Source organism: Podarcis raffonei, chromosome 16 (assembly GCF_027172205.1).
Source record: "Podarcis raffonei isolate rPodRaf1 chromosome 16, rPodRaf1.pri, whole genome shotgun sequence".
In the NCBI taxonomy this organism is placed as follows: Eukaryota; Metazoa; Chordata; class Lepidosauria; order Squamata; family Lacertidae; genus Podarcis; species Podarcis raffonei.
The window spans coordinates 17,293,968-17,321,676 of NC_070617.1; the positions used below are offsets into that span (position 1 = coordinate 17,293,968).

The 27,709-nt window shown below is 46.0% G+C and overlaps 1 protein-coding gene across 11 annotated transcripts in view; it reads left to right on the forward strand.

The window, feature by feature from the left end:
• The first annotated feature begins 7,165 nt into the window (after positions 1 to 7,165).
• BCAN (brevican) overlaps positions 7,166 to 27,709 on the forward strand; it is a 47,315-nt gene continuing 26,771 nt past the window's right edge. For 4 of the 11 annotated variants that reach the window (XM_053370077.1, XM_053370078.1, XM_053370079.1 and 1 more), the window contains exons 1-4: positions 21,768 to 21,861; positions 25,276 to 25,365; positions 25,662 to 26,054; positions 27,467 to 27,641. In XM_053370077.1, coding sequence (XP_053226052.1) covers positions 21,768 to 21,861; positions 25,276 to 25,365; positions 25,662 to 26,054; positions 27,467 to 27,641 — 752 coding nt within the window. The other 7 variants (XM_053370081.1, XM_053370080.1, XM_053370087.1 and 4 more) reach the window with 7 other exon arrangements.

The window sequence follows — 27,709 nt, forward strand, 5'->3', positions numbered from 1 at the left end:
CCACGGAAGGGAGACTTGCAGCATTGTTCGGATCGGGGTCCCAGATGTGCTGCAAGTCACGACTCTCGATTTGGGCATGAGCTCTGAGGGTGGATTTTTGAGCAGAGAGGGGCAGAGAGGCTGTAGCGCCTCAGTGAGGGCCACCCTAAGACATTTTGCCACCTGAGGCAAAGGACAATGTGGGGTTCTCCACTCCAGGCTCAGGAGTTGACGACTGGCTGTTGAATATTAGGTTAACACTCAAGACAAGGCAACATCCTCCACTGTAGAGTGAGGTATGTGACATACGGGCACCTCAATGCCACCCCTCAGCATTTGCTGCCTGAGGCTGCTACCTTACTCTGCCTAATATAAGGGCTGGCCCTGCAGGGGATGGAAACATGTTTGTACCATCCCTATCTTCACACTAATAATTATTACAATATGGGGAGAGGGAGGGAGCGGGGCCAGTCCTACCCTTAGGCCAAGTGAGGAACTTGCCTCAGGCAGTGGATGCTGCAAGTCAAGGAAAGCATCAGTGCACATACTACTGGAAAACTGCATTGCAAAAATTCAGAGAATGCAAATTTCAAAGGGTAGCCATGTTTTGGTTCTCGTATTGTTTCAAGAAAGTGCAAATTCGGTTGCTTCAGCTTCAAATGCACATTGAACCTGCATTTCTCCCCTATCCATGACCAGCCATCACCAACTTGGTGCCCTCCAGATATATTCTTGGACTACAACTCCCACCAGTCTCCATCAGCACAGTCTAGGAGTTACCAGCCCTTAGTTCCCAGGCTCTGCCTTCCAGGGATCTGGTAACCAAACCCAGAGCAGAGGAGGTGTCCGGCCTGGTGGCTTCCTTTGCAGGGCCTCTCGCGTGGTCTACCAGCATGAGAATTGGGGTCCCTGGGTAGCAGCCTTACACTGTTGGTACAACTGCTCTGCTCTGAACAGGGACCAGATGCCAACTGGCCAGGCAAGAAGCATTTGGTACTAATTGTGGTTTTGAGCCTTCCTTGCTGAGTTTGCAGTTCTGCTCTGCCTCTCCGGCTTCAGGCGTCTCACCGCAAGGACAGCCCCCCCTGCAAGTGAGCTCATGTGCTAAACGCAGGCCCTGGTGAGGTCAGGCTGGGGTTGGCTTGGGTGATCTCCAGGTTGCTGTGGAGAGAATCAGAGGCTGATTTGGGAGGAGGAGGAGGAAGAGGAAGATGCCACGTCTATGTGGCCATGTCTCTGCTCTCGGTCGGTTCTGCTCTTGTGTTTTGCATGTATCTGGATTCCAAAGCCTTCATGGTCACAGAGACAGTATGGTATAGTTAGAGTGTCAGACAAGGACCTGGGAGAGACCTGGGTTTGAATCCCCACACGGACATGAAGCTCAGGGGGTGACCTGAGGCCAGTCACTGCCTCTCAGCCTCAGCTACCTCAGAGGGTTGTAAAAAGGTAAAGGGACCCCTGACCATTAGGTCCTGTCGTGGCTGACTCTGGGGTTGCGGCGCTCATCTTGCTTTATTGGCCGAGGGAGTCGGCGTACAGCTTCCGGGTCATATGGCCAGCATGACTAAGCCGCTTCTGGCGAACCAGAGCAGTGCACGGAAACGCCGTTTACCCTCCCACTGGAGCGGTACCTATTTATCTACTTGCACTTCGTGCTTTTGAACTGCTAGGTTGGCAGGAGCAGGGACCGAGCAACGGGAGCTCACCCCGTCGCGGGGATTCGAACCGCCAACCTTCTGATCGGCAAGTCCTAGGCTCTGTGGTTTAACCCACAGCGCCACCCGCATGGGATTAAAATGTGGAGGTGGGGGTGGGGGTGGTGAGAACCATGTAAGCCGCCTTCAGATCCCTGAAGAAAATGCAATAAACTGGTTGACATCTGTCCGTCTCGGGAGGAGTGAGCCTTCAGAGGTACAGTCAAACTGTTGCAGAGTTATAGCACCTGCTGTGGCTGTAGAAACCTATTTGGGAGAGACAGGTTTTGTTGCAGCTGGGGAAGATGAAGGCATCTGGTTTCACTGCCGCAGATGCACAACTTCTCTCTGCGCTCCTCCTGGCAGTCGTTCCTCCTCTGGTCACTGCTATGGATGCACAACCTGTCTGCCTCTAGACACTGCAGTTGTCTGCAAGAGGTTCCCACTCATCATGGTTGATATTGACAGCCTTCATGTCACGTTCGCAGACATGCAGAGTTGGCCTGCCAACTGGCCTGGTGCCTGAAGCCAGCTCCCCATACAGCACGTCCTTGGGGATCCTGCCATCTTCCATTCTGTAGGCATGACCCAAGCGAATGCAGGCATCGCTGAGACAGGAGTGTGAACATGGAGATAGATAGATAGAGGCTATGTTACCCTTTGGTTCAGAAATAAATTTTCTTAGAGCATTTTTGGATGGGTGTTTACCGTGGTCCTTCAGTTAGCAAGGTTTTCTACAGAGTCCATCCAATGTTGTCAGCATCAACTTTGAATATACATTCATTAAATTAATATTCCACTCTTCCTCCCAAATGAACCCCATTGCACAACCCCTCCTTTCCACTCGATCGGCTGTCGTTCCATCAGAATTTAGACTGTAATCTCCTGGGGGGCAGAAATCTGCCTGTGCACTTCAATTGCTTTGTAGAAGGCCAGGTACTTTCATCTCACCTCAAAAAGGATATTGTTGGAGTTGAGGAAAGTTCAGGCTAATTCTACCACCAAAGCTACAGGTTAAGACAGGCATGCCCAAAGTCCGTTTTGGGGGCCTAATGCAGCCCATTGGCCGGTTTAATCTGTTGAATGGTCTCTTTAAATGTGAAGGTTCATTATTGTTCCACAAGATATGTCTTTAATGGCCAGAGCAAATAACGAGACCCAGTTTTATAGCTGTGAAACAGTATAGCAGGTGCTGCTAAGTCGTGTTAATTAAGCTGTGTCAGCAATTGGGTATAGTATATAAAGAGCAGCACCTAGCTCTCTCAGCACCCTGGGGGATGGGTTGGTGGTTGGGTAATGCTTGTTGATATGTTTAGTGTAAAAGGAGTTTTTGTTTTTGTTATTAAAACCTTGTTAAAGTTATGTTTTAGTTCCTTGTAATGCGTGGTCTCCCCAGCAAGCTTTCTGCAGTGCAACTAAACTGCAAATAGCCAACATAATCCAGCCCCTGTGGCAGTTTATTTCCTGGGGTAAAATCCTAAAAAAACTTCAACAACTTCAATCCTAAAAAAAGGTCAACAACGTTGGTTGGCCCTCTGGTCGGTCCCCACGGCCCTTCACTTCACCAAATCTGACCCTCTTTGAAAAAAGTGTGGGCACCACTGGGTTAAGGTGTTCCCTAGGCTGGGAAGAGTTCCTCAGCTCTGAGGCGTCACTCGTTCCCCAGGACACATCCTGGAAGGACTAAAAATGCTTCTGGGTCAAGCTGGGATTTTGCTGGAGTAAAACAGCATCCGCTCTGCTGAATGCCCAGCTTCACTACAGCCTAGTGCTGACACTTCATTTTGCTAAAATTTCAAAACTCTGTTGAATTTGGAAGGGCCTTCTGTATTGAAACATCTGAGGAATGTTGTGGGAGGGCAGAAGAAGACCCATCAATACAGTATTTTATCAAGAGCAAATCTTCACTTCTCTAATCTTGACTTGGACACCGATGGCTGTGGCAGGCAGGCGAAGTTCCACCCCAGAGCTGGCTGCAATTTAGCCCCAGCCTGCAAAGTTGAAACACAACATTAAGAACGGAAGCGTTTAGGAGTTGTAATGAACTGCAGAGGCAGCCTGAGAGGCAGTTGATTTCTCCGGATGAGTAATGAAGGCCGGCTTTTGAATTTTTTTCCGTGTTGGGAAGAGAGCCTGGTGCTGGGCATCAGGGAGGAAGCTGCCAAAAGGGACTTTGTGGAATTGGAAAGATTTGTGAACACGTCTGAGCCATGGCGGGTTCCTCCTCCCCCCCCCCTTTCTTTTGAGGGTTGCAAAAAGAATTAAGTCATTTCTGCTGTCCCAAAAAAGAAAAGAAAAAGCTTGGACAGGATCAGGGAAGATTTACAGTAAAATGAATCATTTGGAGATCTGTACCTGGCATTACACAGCACCTCCTTGTAAAGCCACATTTTGAAGAATAGGAATGCACTCTCAGTCTGCTCATTTTGATTTGGGAGAGCACCCCCCCAAAAAAAAATCAACCTTGGGGAGGGTAAAAAAAAATCTTCTTAATGGGCACTTTTTTCCAATCACTGTTTCTTGCTCCCCTGAACCCCACACCCCAATTATGGCTGTGCAATTATTTTAAACATTTTTAATACAAAAGTAAAGCTCCCCCCAGGAAATAAAACTTGGGTTAGAAAGAGCAAGGCTACCTTTTGTTGTGGGTCAGAGGGTGGGGTCATATCTTTCAGTTCAGGCCTGGGAGAGGAGAACGTGGCTGTCCATGGGAACCAGCAGGCTGGAAGAGCCTTGCCTCTGTGCGTCTTTCACATGCAGCAGAATCAGATAGTGCAAGGCTGGGGGCTGCAAAAAAATGCTTCTGAATCCCAGTTGCTGGAAGCCATGGGAGGGGAGAAGGCTCTAGTGTTCAGGTCCTGCTTGGGAGCTTCCCACTGGCATCTGAGTGAGCATGGTGAGAACAGGATGCTGGACCAGATGAGCCACTGGCCTGATCCAGAAGGGCTCCTCCTGGATAGCTTGGTTGGTTAGAGTGTGGTGCTGAGAACATCAAGGTTGCTGGTTTGATCCACATATGGGACAACTGCATATTCCTGCATTGCAGAGAGTTGGGCTTGATGATACTAAGGGTCCCTTCCAACTCTATGATTCTGTTTTTTATGTCCTTATAAAGCCACAGTCTTTGAGTCTAATCCATGGGTAGGCAAACTAAGGCTGGGGGCTGAATCCGGCCCAATCGCCTTCTAAATCCGGCCCGCGGACGGTCCGAATCAGTGTGTTTTTACATGAGTAGAATGTGTGCTTTTATTTAAAACATATCTCTGGGTTATTTGTGGAGCATAGGAATTCATTCATTGTTTTTTTCCAAAATATAGTCCCGCCCCCTGCAAGGTCTGAGGGACAGAGGACCGGCCCCCTGCTGAAAAAGTTTGCTGAGCCCTGGTCTAATCCTACATCCAGTGGCATAGCGTGGGTTGCCAGGCCCCCCAGGGCAAGGCAAGTATCCTCAGTACCACCTGCCAATGGGCTGGAACTAAAGGGCAACAGCTTGGCAACCTACCCAAGTGGCAGCCATGGTGCTCCATGAGCATCCAGCATGGCGGAGAACAGGACAGGAGATTGGTCAGGATATCTTCCTAAAGCCCCTACAGAGGGTGCCCTAGCAAGTGGCCATTGCCCAAATCTGCTCTTCAGTCCACCCATGTGAACAGTGGGAGATTTTCTGTGAGACGGGGAGGGTGTGCTTTTTATTTGTTGTTGCTACTTTCTTTTTCTTTTTAAACTTTGTGCCCCTAATCATTTTGCACCCAGGGCCACGCAATGCCAATTGCACTTCATCTGAGTAATTCATCTCCCGTCTTCTGAACCTGACTTCTTGTCAACCTCAAGCTTACAATGCTAATCTCTGGCAAATGACTTTCTCCCTCCTGATGAGGGCAGGACCCTGTTACAAAATGGGGTGCTGCCCCCTGCCCCACGAACCCTTACAGTCCATAGAATTGTGCAGCAGAACACCTGCGATTTGTGCTGATACCACCCATTTTACAGATAGGTAAGAAAAGGCAGCAAGATTGGGGAGGGGGGCCTTGTGGATTCTGGTCTGCAGCCTTTGAACCATGAGAAGAGGCTGTTCTGGGAAGAGGGGCAGCTGGCTGGGGAGAAAAGCCCACTTAGCATTCTAGGCAGCACCAATCCCTCACGGGAGGCTGCTGCTGCAATAGGCTGTGTTTGGCAAGAGCCAAATGAATTCAGGTCCCTTTTTCTCACACCCCACCCCCTGCTCCCTCTACTTCCTTTTAGCACTAAGTATTCATCCAGTGGCATTCTCAGAACTGCACTGGCCTCTTAAATATGTTTAAAACTGCTCCAGAAAGCCATTTTAGTTTGGTGAGGACACCAAAGGGCAGAGAGAGGACTAGGGCAGGGTTTTTAAAAACTGGTCCTTTACTGCAATCACTGCAGTGAAATGTAGCAAATCTATCTGCACGGAATGAGTGAGTGAGAGAGAGAGAGGTGATGATTTACATGACAAAGCAGCAGCCTCTTAGGCTACTGTTAGCTTCTTGGCAATAGGGAGAGGACCCCACCTCCAACACACACACACACACACACACACACACGCACACGCACACAGAGTAGTTACCACCATTAATCTTTCCTTAGGGCTTCTGAATGCTAAAAATGAATCTCAGTCTGTACAGACACCAGAGCATCAAAATGAATCTTTGTATTCATAATTCCTACGTTGATTTCAAACCATAGTTAAGCTTAACTATGGTTGAAAGGCAAACCATGGTTTAGCTTAGCGTTAGGTCCGAGCCAAGGTCTGTGGTTCATTTCCTCCAAACAAACCATGAGTGGTAAGCCAAGTACAAACCTTGGTGACAGCTTGTGATGATCAAGAGACAATAATTGAAAATATGTTGTTATCATTATCATTATCATCATCATGAATGTATTTCCCACCCTTCCTACCAAAGGAACCCAGTACAGCCCAACAGACCAGGAGTGGGGAACCTTTTTCAACTCAAGGGCCATGTTCTCTCATCAACATATTTCCAGGGGCCGCGTGACAATGGTGGGCGGAGCAGGGGCCAAAGTGGGTGGAGCAACAAATGTGACTCTTACCTTTGTACTCCAGGCTACCCTGCAATCACCATCATCATCATCATCATCATCATCTGCACACATCTCCATCTGGGCAAGCTATAGAAGCATTATCTCAGTTCAAGAACACATTTCAACCTGGGGGAAAGAGCTCAAGAAGGGCAAGGAGCAGAGACAATGAGATGTGTTGCCATTGGTGGGGGAGCGTTCTGGGGACCAGACAAGTCTGAAGGGCCGGATTCTCCCCCCCCCCAAAAAAAATTCCCAGGCCTGCGCTAGGCAAACATCAAGTGCATAAAAGAACAACCGTAACTCTTTGGCGGGCGGGATGCGAGAAATGTCATGGGGGGGGGAGCTCTGTCCAAGCCACGCCCCCACTGGGATCCCAGGTGGGCGGGGGGGGCTCCCTCAGATGATCTCCACGCAGCTGTAAACCGGACATCTTCCCAAAGTGTATAGACCCCCGCTTAAGGTTGAACGTGCAGCCCGATCCCTGTGCATGCTTCATCAGAAGCAAGCCTGGCTTACTTCCAGGTAAGCGTGCGTGTAGGAGAGATTGCCGCTTGAGTCTCGGCGGTGTTTGCTCATTAAAAAATATATCATAGAATCGCAGTTGAAAAGGACACCGGGGGCCATCTAGTCTAACCCCCTGCAATGCAGGAATCCTGCCCACAGCCGTCTCTAGGTGGGCTCGAACCACCAACCTTCGGGTTAGCATTGCGCCACAAGAGAACCGTGTGCCAGAAAGACCTGTGATACAGCTTTTTGGGGCGGTGGATTGGGCTCTTCCTTCTTCTACCTGCCCTCCCCATCAGAGGCATCAGAGGTGTAGGTTTGGATCTTGACAGTCACCCACCTTCAGAGGAACGAAATTTTAAAAATTGGCTTTTTACAGGGTATTGGTCCCAGATGGGCGGGGTATTAATTATTATTATTATTATTATTATTATTATTATTATTATTATTATTATTATATTTCTGTTAAACGGCTATAAGCCTCGCTGTTTAAGGGTGCATTGGGTTGCGCGCACACCCACGCACAGCCTTGTCTTTGGAGCTCCTCGCGGGCACAGCGGGTGCTGAATTGGGCTGGCATCTGCTTCACCCTCGTGCTTCCTTTTCCTTTAAGTGGGAGGGGAAGAGGGCGCGAGCGGAGGATTCCCCTCTCTTCCTTCTGCATCAGGGCGACAGAGTGTGTGTACTGCTCCTTCGTCCTGGCTGCCACCGGGCTCCTTTCCACCCTTCCTCTTCTTTTGGAATAAGCTGCTGCAGTTCCCAGCCCTGCATTGCTGCCCCACTGCAACACTCGCTCCGAGAGCTGGGAAGGAAAAGTTCTCTCTCCTCCATCCCCGGGAGCCTCTATAGCGCAGGCAAGAAGCCGGGCATTTATTTCATTTTGCAACGTTTGTTTTATTCTAGTTCAAACTACAGATTCCTTCTTTTTTCTTTCTTTCTCCAGTAAAACTGGTGAGTAATGAAAGTAATATTTTTTTAAAAAATAATATTAAGTGATTTGCAAATTGATTGTTTTCCCCAATGCAACATTAGCAGGTTTGGGGAGGGGGTCTTCCCCAAAGCCGGTGGCTGCAGCATGTGGGGCAGGGGGCTTCCCCACCAGTGAAAAGCTCTTTCAAATGACATAGGGGTTCCTTATCTCAGAAACAATTCCCCCTTTAATCAACCCCTCTACAAGCTTTATTTTAAAGGTTGTGTATTGTACATTTGTCACAACCAAAATATAGGACCGGAGGATTTAGCATAAAAATCAGCGTGTGTCTTAATTTTATAGTGAAGGTTGGGGGAAGTTGGTGGGGTGCTGGGTTTGCCAACGTTGAGACAAACTGATGCAGTGAAAGAAAAAAAATCCCTCAAACTTCTGTGACTGCAGTTCTGGCTTGTTTGCAGATCATTCATTTTCCAGAAGGGCATAACCTTGATTTGGGTGGATTATTGCACTGCCTTAAAACAGCAGCGTGGAAGTCTTTACAGTCAGTCAGTTTATCTTTCAGGGCTCCATTGGTCCTCTTTTCTCCCCCATTTCCAAATCCGAATCCCTGCCTGAAACACAGGAAGGGTTTGAGTGCTCCCCTAGGTATTAATTGGCTGGCTGGATCAGGCAGAGGGCTCATCAACCCAGTATCTTGTTTCCAGCAGTGCCAAGCAAGAAGCTTCTTCTGGAAACTGTCCCAATCAGGGCAGGAAAGTGTTGGTCCTTCCCTGTCCTTGTCTGAGGCATCTGGTGGGTACTCAAAGTTATACTGCTCTTAACATGGAGGTTCTACATTGCTATCCTGTGCTTCATTTTCTCTCACTAAAACTGGTGGGCTTTTAAATTTTCTGTTGCCAAGTGTAGCTGAACTTTGGCCCTTTGTGTATTAAGCTTCTATGCCTGAATTTTAAGGCCACCATGTGAAATTAATATTTCAAAAACTAGCCAAACTAAACAGATTTTAATACAAATTCCACCTCCCGCACCCTGGACTCCCCAATCCAGAATAGTCTATGTTGGAAAAATTAAGTTAGGATGTTGCTAGTGAGTCTTACTATTATTATTATTATTATTTTTACGTTTATCCCACATTTTGTACAAGGAGCTCAGTGCTTAGTCCATCTGCTGAGTGCTCACAACAATCCTGTGAGGCAGGCTACACTGTGAGATGGATAATTGCCCAAGGTCACCCTGTGAGATTCCTGGCAGGGTAGAGGTTTGAACCAAGATCAGCTGTATTCTTGGATGCAAAGCCCACTGTGTTCAATGGGGTTTAGTCCCTGATGTGTTTGCAACAGAGCCGCTTGGGTCTATTTTCTGTATATGGCACACTTAATGAGTTGTTGTTGTTGTTTAGCGTTTAGTCGTGTCCGACTCTTCGTGACCCCATGGACCAGAGCACGCCAGGCACTCCTGTCTTCCACTGCCTCCCACAGTTTGGTCAAACTCATGTTGGTAGCTTTGAGAACACTGTCCAACCATCTCGTCCTCTGTCCTCCCCTTCTCCTTGTGCCTTCCATCTTTCCCAACATCAGGGTCTTTTCCAGGGAGTCTTCTCTTCTCATGAGGTGGCCAAAGTATTGGAGCTTCAGCTTCAGGATCTGTCCTTCCAGTGAGCACTCAGGGCTGAGTTCCTTCAGAATGGAGAGGTTTGATCTTCTTGCAGTCCATGGGACTCTCAAGAGTCTCCTCCAGCACCATAATTCAAAAGCATCAATTCTTTGCTGATCAGCCTTCTTTATGGTCCAGCTCTCACTTCCATACATCACTACTGGGAAAACCATAGCTTGAACTATACGGACCTTTGTTGGCAAGGTGATGTCTCTTCATGAGTTACTTTTTTCTAACCCCTCCCTCTCAAAATTAGATTTAAGCTCTAGAGTTTACTCATAAGTCAACTCTTGCAGGTCACCTAGTGATGACTAAGCAGTTTAATTGGCATGTCACCTGTGACAGATGACAGATGCCACGTTCACACTGTACATTTAAAGCACTAAATAAAGGTAAAGGACCTTCGGATGGTTAAGTCCAGTCAAAGGCAACTATGGGATGCGGTGCTCATCTCGCCAAGGGAGCCAATGTTTGTCCACGGTCAGCTTTCCGGGTCATGTGGCCAGCATGACTAAACCGCTTCTGGCACAACAGAAACACTGTGACAGAAGCCAGAGCTCAATGAAATGTCATTTACCTTCCCGCTGCAGTGGTACCTATTCATCTACTTGCACCGGTATGCTTTTGAACTGCTAGGTTGGCAGAAGCTGGGACGGAGCAAAGGGAGCTCACCCCATCATGCGGATTCGAAACACCGACCTTCCGATAGGCAAGCCCAAGAGCAGGGGTCAGCAAACTTTTTCAGCAGGAGGCCAGTCCACTGTCCCTCAGACCTTGTGGGGGGCCAGACTATATTTTGGAGGGGGAAAAATGAATGAATTCCTATGCCCCACAAATAACCCAGAGATGCATTTTAAATAAAAGGACACATTCTACTCATGTAAAAACACGCTGATTCCTGGACCGTCCGTGGGCCGGATTTAGAAGGTAATTGGGCCATATCTGGCCCCCGGGTCTTAGTTTGCCTACCCATGGCCAAGAAGCTCAGTGGTTTAGACCACAGCGCCCCCCATGTCCCATTTAAAGCACTATGACACCACTTTAAACACTCATGGCTTCCCCAAAAGAATTCTGGGAGCAGTAGTTTGTTGAGGATCCTGAGAGCTGTTAGGGGAACCCCTATTCCCCTCCCAGATCTTCAATTGCCAGGGTGATTTCCCCATCTGTCAGGGGTTCTTTAGCTGTGATTCCTGTATTGCAGGGGGTTGGGCTAGATGACCCTTGGGATCCCTTCCTTTTTTAGAAAAGTTTTCAGTTTTAGAATTACACCATTTCCCATTCTTATACAGTAGTTCTTTTTGACTTCCCACCCAGCATTCCACGACAATTCCTTTTACATCTTGTTTAGCTGCATATCCATTAATTCCTTCACCTTACTTTTCACACTCTCGTATCTTTTATGTTGTCAACTGTTGGTCACAAAGTATCCCCTACTTGGAATTTATATCTGAGGTCAATTTTTTGTAAATATTCCCCTAGATACTCCCACTCACTCCTTGTCTGTTTGTCATCTTGATTTCTTATTTTAGATGTCATGCTGGCAAGCTCTGCATATTCAATTAGTTTATTTAGCCATTGTTCTTTCCCTGGGGGTCTCTCTTTGTTCCCAATATCTTACATTTACTATCCTTGCAGCTGTTGTTGCATAAAGAAATAGATTGTGGGCTTTCTTTGGTAACTCATTCCCAAGTATGCCTAGAAGGAATCCTTCCAGTTTATTGGGGAATGTGAATTAAAAGATTTTTTTTAGCTTGTTGTACACCATCTCCCCAAATTCCTTTGCCCGTTTACATTTCCATCATAAATGAATAAATGTACCCTCTACTTCTAGACATTTCCAGCATAGTTTTGAGCCTCTTTTATACATTTTAGCCAGGTTGACCAGTGTCAAATACCATCTATATTGCATTTTTTTGCATATTTTCTCTTATTTGATAACATGCAGAGAAGTTTATTGTTAAATTCCATAATTTTTCCCACTCAGAAATTTCAACATTATGCCCAATATCAATAGCCTGTTTTATCATTGCCTCCTTTATCAGTTTGTCTTTGGTCTCCCATTCTAGCAATAGTTTATATCTTTTAGAGATTAATTTTTTGTTAGACCCCAAAATCACTTTTTCAAATTCTGATCCTTGTTGAACATATCCTCTCTCTTTATCTTTTTTTGAACATCTATTTTGTTTGGAAGTATTGAAACCAGTCAGAAACCAGTCAGGAACGGACTTTGGGATCCATTCCAATCCTACAGTTTTATGATTCTATGAAATAAGGCACCACTAACAAAGATGGCGGTTAACATGGCCACAAAGCAGAACACGAAACAGCTGTCCACACTACGTTCCCCGCCCCTGTGAAAACTTTATTTAGCACCTCTGTCATGTCCAGAGGCAGCCGGGCCGTCTACCTTTGAATAGACCATTTTTGTGGCGAGCAGAACAGAACAGAGGAGGAAAAGGGCGTCACCTTCATACTGATTCTGGGGTGCCAGGAAGAATCTTGCTGGGATGTGGCTCCACAGGGGCTGCAGCTGATGGCAGTTATAGTCCAAAACATCTGGAGGGCACCAGGTGGGGGAAGGCTGGGGTGAAAAGGAGTGCCACGGTGGTCCATGTCTCCCCCTCCCCACCCTTCGCAAGAGGGGCAGAGCCTAGGAGAACAAAGGTGGGGCCTGATGGACTAGAGGGTGGAGTCTTGCATCACCATTTATTCCCCCCCCAACTCTTTCCTGTGCATCTCCAATGTAGGAATTCTGTTCCATTTCCCAATGCGTTTTTAGAACATAGATTTATTCTTGTACCCTCTGGATGAAAAGAGCTGTCCGCTTCTCCGGTTCTCATTTTTCAATCTTCAATTCAGTTCTTTACATTTCTGCAGCAACTTGCAAATGTTGCTATTTCTTTAAAGTCCTCGTGAAAATTCCTCAGCATTTGAATCTTTCCTAATAGAAATATTTTTGTATGCAGTTTTGACTAATGCACGCATCGTTGCTGGCAACTTCTCTGAACTGAATGCGTTTTTGTGTGTGACTTCCACAAATGTATTAGGGGAAAGTGTGGTTTAAAATTAATGCACACAATTTTTGTAAACACTGCTGGGTTGGGAAACTCTCTCATGAAATTCAGATAAGTGTGGACTTCAGAGGATGCCTGAGTGTCAGTTCACAGGGGGTTATTGGGTGGTGGTGGTTGTTTTTATTTTTATTATGTATTTTGTGGTTTTATATTTAGATTTTATTCTGTGAACTGCCCTAAGACATCCGGGTATAGGGCGGTACATCAATCAATCAGTCAATCACTCACTCACTCACTCACTCAATCAATCAATCAATCACTCAATTGATCAATCAATCAATAATTATCATCTTTTTTCAGAAATGTGAATATGGTAGATCCGTCTTGAAATGCAAGCTGTATTTTATTTTTATTTTTTTTATAATATTTTTATTAAACAATTTTTATATTAATACAAACAAAACATACATAAACAAACAACAAACAATAACAGAACAAAAAACAGGTACCATTTCATATCCTAATTTCTTTAACCTTTCTTCCTCGACTTCCTCTTGCCTCCCGTTTCTGTATTCCAAATTCTTATAATTATTCAGCGAAATGTATTTAAATGTATTTACTGTTTTATTCATTTATTATGATATTTATACCCCACCTTTCCTCCAAGAACCTCAATGTGGCATACATAGTTCTCCCCACTCCATTTTATTCTCACAAGAACCCTGCAAGGTAGGTCAGTGAGCTTCGTGACCAAGTGGAGACTAGAACTCTGGTCTCCCAGGTTCTGGTCCACACTCTAACCACTACACCATGCTGGCTCCATATGCCTAATTCTGTCCTGGTGCCCACCTCTCTCTCACTGGCTCTCCCCACATAGAAAGTGAGCGGGCCAATGGGAGAAGAAAGCGCTGGAATGGGGGTAGAGATGGCTGGGGCTGCCCCCTGCCTCATTTCTGGCCTCTTGACCTCAGATTTATCCTGAAGACCCTGAGAAGGAAATGCACTCTGTAGGTTCAGCGTATCAGGCCCTTCTACATCCTTCTGTTGCTGTTGAATTGTCACCTGTAGGGTGGGGCATCAGTTTTCCAGGGTCCGCTAGCTGCTGACCTCTACCTCTCTGATGTGTTGGGTGTATCCATGTTGCCGGGTTTTGCTGTGCTTTTCACATTAGCAGCATGTGCAGACACTAAAAGGAGGCGACAGAGCTTCTGTGCCAATCCCTGCATATCAAAGGGAAAATCTGATCCATTATTTCCTGATCAGTTGGCAGCCCTCCTCATTGGCACTGGATGGGTCAGGCTCTCTCTCTCTCTCTCTCTCTCTGGCTGAGTGGCTCTCTGGGGAAGAGCCATAACTCAGTGGCTGAAGGTTGCAGTCTGGGAAGGACTCCTGCCTGAAATATTGCAGAGCTGCTGCCAGTCAGTGTTGGCAATACTGAGCTGGATGGGCCACTGGACAGACACAGTATACGGCGTTTCCCTTCCTCTAAGAAGAGCCCTGCTGGATCAAGCCGAGGGCCCAACTAATCCAGCATCCTGTTCTCATATTGGCCAACCAGATGCCTGTGGGAACCCTCCAAGCAGGATCCGAGCACAAAAGCCCTCTCCCCTCCTCTGGTTTCCAGCAACTGGTGTTCAAAAGCATTTACTGCCTCCAACCATGGAGGCAGAGCAGAGCCACTATGGCTCAAAGCCATGGATAGTCTTCTCTGTGAATTTATCCTGTCCTTTAAAGTCATCCAACATGGTGGCCATCCCTGCCTCCAGTGGGAGGGAGTTCCATAGTTTAACTATGTGCTGCATGAAGGACTTTCTTTTCTGTGTCCTGAATCTTCCAGCATTCGGCTTCATTGGATGCCCGCGAGTTCTAGTGTTATGAGAGCGGGAGAATAATGTTTCTCCATCCACTTTCTCTACACCATGCATGATTTTATAAAAGTATAACGTTACCTCCTACTTGCCTGCTCTCTAAACTAGAAAAGCCCCAGTAAGTTTTTGAGGAAGTTACTCCTAGCGGCAAAGGAGGGGCAGGGGAGAGGGTGCCCATTTTGAGATGCCAGCTGGTGGCATGGAAATTGGCATTCAGGGGACAGAGCGCAATTTAACAAAGCGTTTGCTTTTCACACCAACCAGCCTTCAGGGAGCCAGCTTTTGGCCAGACTCTCTTCCTCTTCCATCGCTGGGACATTTCAAGCCTCAGAAGTTTTGGAACAAGCCAAACAAATCCTCTGGGTGGGGGTTGGGAACAGTGCTGGATTAAACCCTGTGTGGAGGCCCCTAGACAGTTGAAATATCGGAGCTCAATTCCAACTGAAAAAGAAATAGTCCAAGTTCCCAGTCCTTAAGGCTGTGAAGATGGCTTTGAAAGTATTTGAGCACTGTTTGGTGCAATCTCTAAAGCTGGGTGCCTTGTGGATTGAAATGCCTTGATTTTCAGGTTAAGCTGGTGCAGCAGGAGGTTCTGGAGGAGAGGAGTCCAAAGCCCCCTCTGAACTGTCTGCACGTCATATAAGTCCTTTGGGACTTGCATTTGGTGATACTGCAAAGGCAGAAACAGCTGCAGGAGGAGGCAGGATGTGTCCCTGAGGAGAGACACAAAGGCAGGACAAGAGCAAGGCATTTATAAATGGCCTAGAGATGGCCTTAGAGCTCAGGGCAGATGATGCGCTTTGCCGCTTTCATTTCCTAGCATCTCTAGGTTGTGTTTGGAATGTATCCTGCCTCAAATCCTGAACAGCCGCTGCCAGTCAGTGCTGACAATACTGGGCTAGATGGTCTTGTGGTCTGACTACAGTTGTCTTCTCAAATATATAGTCTCCTATTAACGTTTGCCAAGGCTGTAATGTTTTATTAGTAGTCAGTTCTGGTCTACGTGGAACAACGGTATGACTCAGTAGAAAGCCGCTTCCAGTTTGAATCAGCAATTTACCCAGAACCATGTGGACCAGAACCTTGATTTATTTTGAGTAAGCTGAGTAGTAGAATACCTGCTTTGCATGCAGAATGTCCCAGGCTCAGTCCCTGGCATCTGTATGGAGGTTCTGTTTATTTATCATGCAGAAGTGCATTCACACAGCTTTGGGTTTAATAGCCCTTTCCCCCTGTCATTCAAAACATCTAGAGGTCACCAACTTGGGGAAGGCCAATGTATTTTTCCAGCAAAAGTAAACCACAATCAAGGAGTGAAAACGCCTTTTATCTGTTCTCAGCACCTGTTATTCAGAAGTTGAATGCCTTCAGACAGGGAGGTTTTGTTTGCTTATCATGCAAAATAGTCACTGATAGACTTCTCCTTCTCTGTTTGTCTAACCTCTATCTAAAGGCATCCAAGTTAGTGGCCATGATTGGCCATCCAGTGGCCATGAGTTCCATAAGTTGCACTGTGCACACAAGTCTTTTCTTTTGAATGTCTCGCTACACGCTCGAATACCTCTTTGCACGCAGAAAACGAGTGTCAGGCCTTCTCTTCTGTTTTTCAGCTGTGTGGTTCCTTCAAGAGGTAGCACCCAAGCTCACAACCCATTGCCATTTATTCTGCCATGTGGGTAGACTGGGGCAATTTAGCTGTTCTCAGGGAAGTGTGTGGCTGTGCCAGCAGGTTGTTGAGGCCTCTGGTCCTGGTTGGCTTCCCCGGAGGCTTCAAAAGACCCTGGGCAACTGCCCAGATTTGCTTGGTCATCAGTCTAGACCTGTCTATATCTATTGCAGGAAGGCTGTGTGAATGAGTTCCCTCCAGCCCCGGGAATGTATTATTTGCTTAATACTGCCTTTGCCAGCCTGGTGCCTTCCAGATGTTTTTGACTCATCAGCTCTGACCACTGGCCAAACTGAAGGGGCAGATGGAGTCCAGACAACCTCTAGAGCAGAGGCTCCCCAACCTTCCCTCCCATGGACCACTTGAAAAAGGCTGAGGGTTTCTTGGCAGACCTCTCAGATTCTCCCATGTGCTGTAGCAATTGTCAATGTGCTGTGCTAGATACTTTATGATTTTTAATTGTGTTTCTATTGTTTAATTTATTTCTTACAGATGGTGCTACAATTTGCATTGCACAGAATTCAGATTGTAAGACAATAAAATACAATACAAGAAATAAAAGAAGTGATACAAATATAATTAAAATCACTATGAATAGTTAATTTTGATGGATGGTCCACCTTCCCTCTTCAGTCGCATAAGAGCTTGCTGGATCAGGCCAATGGCACATCTAGGCCAGCATCCTGTTCTCTCTGTGGCCTGTCAGATGCCCCCATGGGAAAGCTGTAAGCAGGATCCGAGCACAAGAGCCCTCTCTCCTCCTATGGCTTCCAGCCACTGACATTCAGAAGCATTACTGTCTTTGACCGTGAAGGCAGAGCACAGACAGTGACTAGTAGCCATCCATAGCCTTCCCCGTCATAAATTTGTCCTATCCTCTTTTAAAGCCATACTAGCTCATGTGGGAGTGAGTTACATAGTTTAATTATGCGCTGTGTGAAGAAGGACTTTCTCTGATGTTAATTCCTTTTTCTAAAGATAAGTTTTCCGTAAGAAAAATATATAATTATAATAATTTATTATTTATACCCCACACATCTGGCTGGGTTACCCCAGCCACTCTGGGCGGCTTCCAACAAAATATTAAAATGGTTTGTTTGTTTTTTGTTTTTAAAAGGACTTTCTCAGAAATCGACGGAAGACTGAGAGCTGCCTGAATGAAGCTTGCACACCAGTGATGGCCCACAGACCCCACTCTGAGACCTCCTGATCTAGAGGCAACCAGGTTGGGGGGCGGGTTTGGCCTTCATAAGCAGGAAGAAGGGCAGGAGGTTTGTGTGTGACAGGGCAGTGATTCACAACAGGAGCAAGGTGGCCGGAGGCAAGGGGGGAGGAGAGAGAGAGACAGACAGAGAAGAGACAGAAAAGTGGCTTCAGAGCAGCTAGAAGCACCTTCTGTCCAGCATCTGGAACCTTCCTCTTTTGCCAGGATGCAGTCCAAAAAACCACATGCCCGTCTTCTGCCTGCAGACACAAAGAGATGGCCCACATCCGCCCTTTTAGGCTGCTGCCAATTTCTCTTTCCTGCTGCTATAACATTTCCTGGGCATTTGGGGGCTTATCTCCCTCTCTCAATACCAACCACCCCGTGGTTCCTTAGAGCCGGCCCAGGAACATTCTCTCTGCCCCTTGCCAAAGTCAAAGATTTATAGGTTCAGCTGCTTTGTTGTCAAGCTTGAGCGCTGAAAACTAAGTGGGTACATTGGTGTGTTTGTGTGTTCACGAGGCAACACCCTCCATCCGCTTTTGATTCCACAAGGCAGCTCCCTCCTCCCCTGTTGATATTTTCCAACCTGCCAACTTCTGGAGTCATGTGTGTGTGAGAGAGAACTGCAGCTGTGATGATGGGAAGTCTTTTCATTCCGATTAGTTAGACCACTTGATAGAAATGTTTAAGCAGGTCAGTTGTAAAGAAAAGCCCAGGGTACAGCCAAGAATGCCACCCAAAGCCTTGCCATCTGAACTTCTTCCTGGAGTTTTTTATTACTTGGTCTGCTTTCCAAAGTGGAATCAGCAGTGGTGTAGAAAGTTGCTGATATGTACTATGAGGATACGTATCCATCATAGAATTGTAGAGTTGGGACCCCAAAAGACATCTAGTCCAACCTACTGCAAAGCAGGAGTCACAAATAAGGAATCCATCCAACCTCTGTTTAAAAATCTCCAATGAAGGAGAGAGTCCACAACCTTCCAGGGTAGTCTCTTCCGCTGTCAAACAGAGGGAGTTCTTCCTATTTTTCAGTTGCAATCTTCTTTCTTGTTATTTGAATGCATTGCTTTGGGTCCTTCCCTCTGGAACAGCCAGAAACAAGCTTTTTCTGTCTTCCACGAGACAGCTGTTCAGATATTTGAAGATGGCTATCATTATCACCTCAGTCTTCTCTTCTCCAGCCTAAATATCTCTGAGTCCCTCAACTGTTCCTCATAAGGCTTTGTTTCCAGACCCTTCCTTGATCATCTTGCTTGTCCTCCTCTGCACACCTTGCAACTTGCCAATATTCTTCTTAAACTGTGGTGCCCAGAACTGGAAATAGGAGTCCACATAGGGTCTGACCAAGGCAGAAAAGATGGTACTGTTACTTCCCTTGATCTGAACACTAGACTTCTCTTGACGCAGCCTAGAATTCTGTTAGTTTTTTTTGCAGGGGGTGAGGGGAGGCTAAGTTCTGAGGATGTTGTGCAAAGCTCTGAGGATGAACGGTGTTCATTTTTGGCCACATCCACACCACATGTTTAAATAACTATGATGCTACTTTGAACAGTCATGTTTTTCCCCAAAGAATTCTGGGAAGTGTAGTCTGCTAAGATGCTGAGAGTTGTTAGGAGGCCCTTATTCCACTCCCAGAGCTATTGTTTCCAAAGTAGTTTAACAATCCTTCTTCACAGGGAACTCTGGGAATTGTAGTGCTCTGAGTGGAATAGGGACTCTCCTAACAACTCTCAGTGCCCGCAATAAACTACAGCTCCCAGACATCTTTGGGAGAAGCTTAAAGTGATATTGTAGTGCTTTAAACATATGGCCCTATGCTCCTTCAGGTCATTTTTGCCTCGTCCCATATCTCTGATTTCCATATCAGCATATAAAACTCTGCAGAATCTTTGTGTACTTTGTGGAATCGTACACATGACAGCATCAACAACTAGTGAGTTCTCTTTCTGCAGATAAAATATACGAACACAGGGGGTGGGGGCTCAGATAGTGTTCTTTAAGTGTGCAGGTGAAAATATTCGAAGCATGCTCCTGCATTCACCTCTGAAATAGTTGGAAAGATGCCTGAGTGCACCTGTGATTCGGCCCCTGCTGCATGAGTGGCAGGGCAGGGAATGCTCCCTCAGGGAGGTGAGGGCTTTCCATCATCATAGCTTGTGTGGGTGATGCTTCTTCTTGGACATTTGCCAGGGCTTGGACACAAGGCTGCTGACTCATTCTGCAGCTGCAGAACGCTACTTCTGTGAGCCTTAACACGGACTGACGGCCTCCTCTCTTTCTCTGTATGGCCACAGGGCACCTTTGTAAGCTAAGCTAAGCCTGCATTTGCACCATACATTTAAAGCACCAGGATGCCGCTTTAAACAGTCACGGCTCGCCTCAAAGTATTCTGGGAGCTGTGGTTTGTTTAGGGTGCTGAGAGTTGTTAGGAGGCTCCTATTCCCCCTCACGCAGATAGTTTCCGGAGTTGTTTAACAATCAATCCCTCTTCCCAGGGAACTCTGGAAACTGTAGCTCTGTGAAGGGAAGAGAGGTGTCCTAACAGAACCATTAACAAACTACAGCTCCCAGGATTCTTTGGGAGCTATTTAAAGTGGTATGGTACTGCTTGAAATGTATAATGCACATGGGGACTATTACTCTCTGCTTGGCCTTCCTTATAGGGCTGTTGTGTAGAGAAAGGGTGTGCGGATAAAGGATGAAAGTGGGGATACTTGATTTAAACCTATCTTGGGTAAAAATGAGAATTTTGTGCAAAGAGATTGTGTCTTCTCCTGGTCAGCTAAAAGGAAGCTCAAGCCATAGACCAATAACTGTTTCATGAGTATGAATTCAGAACTGATCAGCTGATGGAGCTGGCAGGACTGTGGTGTGCCACTGAAACTATAGGTACACAATGGTTTAACAGTCAGTCCCTTTTCCTAGAGAATTCTGGGAATTTTAGCTCTGTGAAAGGTATAGGGGGTCTCCTTATGAGCTCTCAGGACCCTTAACCAACTACACTTCCAAAAATTATTTGGGGTAGGCTTGCTGTTTACGGGCATGTGGCCCCCAGAAGGCTGTCTAGAAGGGAATGTGGCTCTCAGGCTGAAAAAGATTCTCAACTCCTGGCTTAGGATAACCATAGAGCCACACAGTACTAATATGAGTGGTAACAATGCTTTCTTGTGGCTCTGAATAAAAGCTTCTTAAATGAAGTTTTTGAAAACCGGAGCAGGGAAGCTGAAGTTCCTCAGGCTCACTTGGAGCTACTCTCTGCTCATCTGGGCCACTAGTTGAAGATCCCATCCCACCCCACAAAATGAAAATTTACCTCTTTCACTGAAGCTGCTTTAAATCTCTCCACCCCTGAGAAATTTGTTCCTAGATCTGCTGAGAATCCAGAGAATGGATCAGAGTGATAATTAAGTAGCTTGCAATTGAGTGGGCTGGCTTTAATCTTGCAAACTCAGTCTGTGGGCAACTTAATTACAGCTAATGTGGGAGAGAAAGCTTCAGTCAGGCCAAATTTCATCCAAGTTTTTAAAAGGGCTGCCTCCCAAAATGTCATCATCTGATTTTCTCTTCAGTTTCTGGAGTTTTCTCCCGGAGATTCTGAAATTAATTCGTCTCTTTTTCTTCTTCTCCTCAAAGCACTAGGAATTCTCATTTGATATATACCGTGTGTGTGTGTGTGTGTGTGTGTGTGTGTGTGTGTGTATATATATATATATATATATATATATATATATATATATGAGAATCTTCTTAGTGTAGAGAAAAGGTGAGTTAGAGATGACATGACAGAAGCTTATACAATAATGCATGACATTTAGAAAGCAGATGTTGAAAAGTTTTTCTCGCTCTCTCATCATGACACTAGAGAAGGTCGTCTGTTAGATATTTGAGGCCTAGTCATATATTTCCATTAGTTTTTAATAAAAATTTAGGTCTTGCACCAGAGTAAAATGTATCTGTCTAAGGCTTGCACAAGAGATAAAAAGAGGTCTTGCACAAATCCTTTGTATTACTCTTATTCTTATCATCATCATCATGATCATGGTAAAAGCCCAATGTGATTACAATCTCTGAGGTAATCCCTCACATGTACTCTTTAGAATATAGTTTGATGAAACTGGGAGGTGCCTTTTACAAACAGCAACTGAAATAGGCCACTTCTATCATTTGGGCCGCTGGAAAAACCCAAAATGACGTATGTTATGCTCAGCTCAGGTGGGGAGCGAACAGAGGTAAGGATGAGACTTCCAAATTGCCACACATATGACAACCCTCCAATCCCAGGTTATTTTTCTCTATTAATATTTTTTTGCAGCAAATGTACAAGGAAAGAAAGAACAGAACACGACCCTGCATTTTGATGATGCCAGTGTTGTACAGGTGTTGCAAAAAACTTGTGTACATGAGCAGCACCAACTCCATAATAAGCTCCTGCCTAAATGGGAGCACTCACAGAAAGCACAAGTTAAGATACATGGCTATCGTGGGGCAGAATGAGGCTGCTGCCTCAGGCGGCAAATGCTGAGGCTGCAGGAAGTGGAGGAAGCTGTGTGTGTGCCCCATGGCCTACCCAATGCCCCTTAAGCTAGCCTGCTCCCCTCAGGTGCCATGGAGGATGCTGCCCAGGAGCTAGCACCCAATTAAGATTCAACTGGCAGGCTGTCGTACATGGAATGGGAGGGAAGGTGCCATATTGTCATTCACCTCAGGCGGCAAAATGTTTCAGGCCAGCCCTAGATACAGCTCTTGCCTCATACACCCTGGTTCCTGTGGGATGATTCTGCCTGTGCTGTTGTCAGATAACCTTCCCTATTTGTACTTCATTTCCACCATGGGATTCAGGGAGAGAAAAAGAAATAGCACAGGAAAACACAGCGCCACAAAGTCAAACATGGCGGGGAGTACAACATTAACTGCCTGAGAACCTGCTAAGATTTATTCTCTGGAGGAAAAAAGAGACTGGTGAGGGCATTCTTTTCTGAATGCCCCTGGCACAAAAAGACCACCCTTGCCATAGCCTTTTCCCCCCTTTCTTTTTCTCCTTCCAAATAATAACTCTTTAACAAGGCAGAAGGGAAGAAAAGAATCTTTGGCCAGTCTCCGACATTCAAACAGGGAATGATGGAAGGACATGGGGCCTGAATGGAATCTTAAAAGGCCTCGTCCCTGTGACTAATCGGAGGGAAGGAGACCTCGTTTTTCTCTCACACTGTGGGCCTGGGTGGCGGTGGTGGCAGCCCAAACGGAGCCAGTGCAGCTTTGCTAAAGAGACGTATGATTAAAAAGCTCTCAGGAACCACAGAGCATAAAAGTTGGCCACTCTCTTAATTTAGGGGCTTCCTCAGAATTTCCAGCTGAAATTTGCTTTGCTGAGCTCTGCAGAGGATGTCTAGTTCTCAGGGTGTTGACCTGAAGTTGTAGCGTTTTAACCTTCTCCTCAGAGCCCCCAATGTGGGGCCATTTTGCTGCGTACAACAATATGGTGGCCATTGCATGTGCAGAAGCTAATTGGGGTAGCAGTTGACTCTTAGGCCAAATTCACATCATACATTTAAATCAGCACGAAGCAGTCATGACTTCATTCAAAGGATTCTGGGAGCTGCAGTCTGTTAAGGGTGCTGAGAGTTGTTAAGAGACCCTATTCCTCTCACAGAACTACAATTTCCAGAGTTTCCTGTGAAAGGTGATTGATTGTTAATGCACATGGGGAATTGTAGCTCTGGGAGGGAAATTGAGGTCTCCTAACAACTCTCAGCCCCCTTAAAAAGCTACAGCTCCCAGAATCCTTTGGATGAAGCCATGACTGCTTCATGGTGATTTAAATGTATGAATGTGTGAATGTGCTCTATGTTTACTCAAAGTAAGTTCCATTGAATTCGGTGGAACATGTGCTTGGGAAAATGAGGTTGGGTTGCAGCCTCGGTGAATTAATCATATGAACTTTTGACCACTTAATCAATTGATTTAGATCTGGAATCAATTTGTCTATGAGAAATAAATGTTATCAAGGAAAAAAGCATACTTTGTTCTTAATGATCTATGAGTTTGTTGCAGCAATTTGGCTTTGTGAGAAGGGGCCTTTCCTGTTCCCTTTCACACAGAGAAATGGAGGCCTCCTCTACGATGCTACTTTCCAGATGCAATTTATACAAGTACTTGTATTAAAAATAAATAATAAATAGACTAGTTGTCTAGGCCATATTTTGTTGGACTCGAATTCCCATAATTCCTGACCATTGGCTAAGCTGGCTGAGGAAGATGGGAGTTGTGGTCCAGCAACATCTGGAGGGCACCAAGTTGGCTGATTTAAGTGAAATTGGGCCCTGGGCTGAGCTAAAAACATCCAGAACCTAAATCGGAAGCCTCACCCCAAATTGGCCTGCCTCAGACCGTCTGTCTTCTGTGACTTTGGGATGAAACAGTCTTTGCGAAAATGCCAAAGCGGGTGATGCTACGAGCTGTGCCAAGGCCGCTTAGAAATAAATTATAGGAGATACTGTTCAATGAAGCGAGTGAAACAAGGCCCGTCATGCAGAAACACTTCAGACAGTACTGACGAAAGGTCATGATACTTGTAAAGAAGAGTCTGCCCTTCAGAAGAATCTGGCCTAGACAATGGTGGGGGTGGAGAATGTGCCAGCGAAATGTCTTTTGCTGGCTGACATTTTCACTGATAGCAGTTGATTTGCAAGTGCAACTTCAATTACCTATTGGCAGCCACTGCTCTGTGCCAATGGAAAGCTTGGCTACAGCTCCAAGGATGTTGGTTCCACTTATTGGGCACTATGTGATGCCAAAGAGCAGCTTTTGCCAACCTGGTGCCCTCCCAAAGTTTTGGACTACATTTAGACTCATATTGCTGGGGAATGGGTATTTTAAGGCCACATTTGCACCATACATTTAAAGCTTTATCTTGCCACTTTAAACAGTCATGGCTCCCCACAAATAATTCTGGTTATGGCTGTAGCTTATTGATAGAGCACCTATCTTGCATGCAGAAAGTCCCAGGTTCAATCCCAGGTGGAGCTGGAACAGGGTCCCTGCCTGAAACCCTGGAGAACATGACAATACTGAGCAAGATGGAACCATGGGCCTTTTATCAGTGTAAGGTAGCTTCCTATGTGCTATTACAGGAGCTGCAGTTTGTTAAGGTTGCTTAAATTTGTTAGGAGCCCCACTATTCCCCTCACAATAAAGAGGTTTAACAGTCAATCCCTCCACCTAGGGAACTCCAGGACAGTGATCAGGTATAACAAAGTGTTGGGCTAGGACCTGGGAGACCAGGGTTCAAATCCTCACTTGTCCATGAAGCTCACTGGGTGATCTTTGAGTGCCTCAAAGCCTAACCTGTCTCACAGGGCATTAAATAAGGGGAGGGGGTGATAATGTATGCTTCAGCTACTTTTACAAAAAAGTAGGATATAAATACAATGAATAAATAAAATAATAAATGCTGTATTCTGTTAGGACAAATGGCCTTTTTGTGTTAAACTAACAAAGTTTATCCTCCACTTCTTTAGGATTAAATATTTCTTTAAAATAAAATAAAAATCTTCTATGGAAAAACAGCCCAACAAAGACATTTCTTAATTTTTATTTCTTTCAGGTATTTGGAAGAATGCTGGAGCTAGCATTTGTCTTAGATTTTCTTCTGCCTACCTTTCTAATACTTTTTATATTTCCCCCTCTCCCTAACAGAAATCATAATGGCGTATATCCTGCTGGTATTCTCTACCTTTGCCCAGGCTGTTTTCATGAATGCATTCAGCTTCTCCAGGGAAAGCACAGGTAACTGGGAACTTGGGGCTAGTCTACAGCAGCAGGCAGAACTGGATCTATTGGTAAATCTCCGGGAGATTTCCAGTAGATTGACAAGACTTTCTAAGGCCCCCTCTGATTGAACATTTAAAGCAGTATCACACCACTTTAAACACTCCTGGCTTCTCCCAAAGAATCATGGGAACTGTAGTTTGTTACAGGGGTGTATAAAATGACTGAGGCCATGGACTATTATTCCTAAATCTGCCCTGTGCCAAATCTGAACTTTTCATGTTACATGCACTTTCTCTGCTTCTCCCTTCCAGATGACCTCAAAGCTCTGCGGGTCTCCATTGCCAAATACCCACCAGTCCGAGCTGTTCTTTCCGGCAGCCTCACCATCCCCTGCCACGTTACCTACTTGCATCCACTGCCCACTTCCGGGACTGCAGGCCGCCGGGCTGTCCAAGGGGCACCCCGTGTGAAATGGACCTTCATCACAGAGGGCAGAGAAGCAGAGATCCTGGTTGCTCGGGGCCTGAAGGTGAAGGTGAGCGAAGCCTACCGCGACAGAGTCTCCCTGCCCTTTTATCCAGACTCACCAACAGATGCCACCTTGGTCCTGAGCGAACTGCGGTCCAACGACTCTGGGGTGTACCGCTGCGATGTCCAGCATGGGATCGAGGATGGGCATGACCTGCTGCAGGTGAAGGTCAAAGGTAACGTTGCGCTCTGGCAGAGTGTCTTGCTGAAAGGGCTTGCTGTGTTTATTGCAGATTCAAGTCCCACAGTGCTAGGCCTGATCTCAAGAAACACCCATTCTAATTGCGGAGTTTGAGGGGAATATAAGGACTCAGCCACACTTTTGATTGTCCTGTGCCAGAAAGCACAGGTCTGTGTGGCTTGTTTTGTGTTTTCTAGGCATGAGTCTGGTTGTTTTTCTACTGGTTCTGTTGCTTTCATTGGAAAAACCTGCACTTTAGCACTGAATTGAAGAAAACGTCAGTCTGCAGAAAACCCAATTGGCGTTTACTTATTTCAGCAATAAAACCACATTTTCACAGAGGGAAGCGGCAGGAGAAGCAGAAGTCTAGATGAGCCCTCAGTTTTATTCAGTTTCAGGAGTAACACAAAAAATAAAGCCATGTTGCATTCAGAACTGAAAAACATCAGTCCCCCTGTCCACCCAGCACTCTCCCCCACTTGGGATTCCTAGCAACTGCCTCTGACCATGAAGGCTGAGAATAGCCATGGGCGTAACCAAGGGGGTGCAGGGGGGCAGCTGCCTCCCCAACCCCATCAAGTAAAATAATAGAAATAGAAATACTTAACTATCTGACCAATCTCGTCGGCTCTGCCCCCCCTAACAAGTAGTGAGTAAGAAGCAACATGATAGAAGTTTATAAAATTATGCATAGTATGGGGAAAGTGGATAGAGAAAGGTTTTTCTCCCTCTGCCATAACACTAAAACTCGTCAACACCCAATGAAACTGAATGTTGAAAGATTCAGGACCTAGAAAAGAAAGTACTTCTTCATGCAGCACATAGTTAAACTACAGAAATCATTCTCACAGGATGCAATGATGGCCACTGATTCAGATGACTTAAAAAGATTAGACAAATTCATGGAGGAGCAGGCTATCGATGGCTGCTAGCAACAATGGTTATGGTCTGCCTCCCACAGGCATCTGGTTGGCCACTGTGAGAACAGAATGCTGGACCAGATCCTATACCTGATCTTCTTATGTATTCAAATACATACTGCCCTGAATATGGAGATTCCACTAAACCTTTATGATCACTAACAGCCACTGACGGACCACTCTTCATGAACTTATCTAATCATTTATAAAGCTAGATCTTCATTACTGGCAAAACACCCAGCAGAATTGGATTGATTAAAGGCCCCCCTTTGGATGCACACAAGCTGATTCAACACCATGCATATAAGCCCATTTATAACACTTTGACAGCCTTGGCTTCATCCAACGAATCCTAGGACTGTAGCTTACCCTCCACAGAGCTCCAATTCCCAGCACCCTTAGCAAACTGCAGTTCCCAGGATTATTGGAGAAAAGCTATGCACTTTCAGTTTGCTCTAAATGTATGATGTCTTCTCCCATCTTCTAGGAGTTGTGTTCCTTTACCGGGAAGGCTCTGCCCGCTATGCTTACACCTTTGCCAAGGCCCAGGAGGCCTGTACCAGAATAGAAGCTGAGATCGCCACGCCGGAGCAGTTGTATGCTGCCTATCTCAGTGGTTACGAGCAGTGTGATGCAGGCTGGATCGCCGACCAAACCGTCAGGTAGCTGGGACTTCGAAGCTCAGTCAGTCAGTGGCAGGGGGTGGAAAATGTTCTGCAACCCGTAGAAA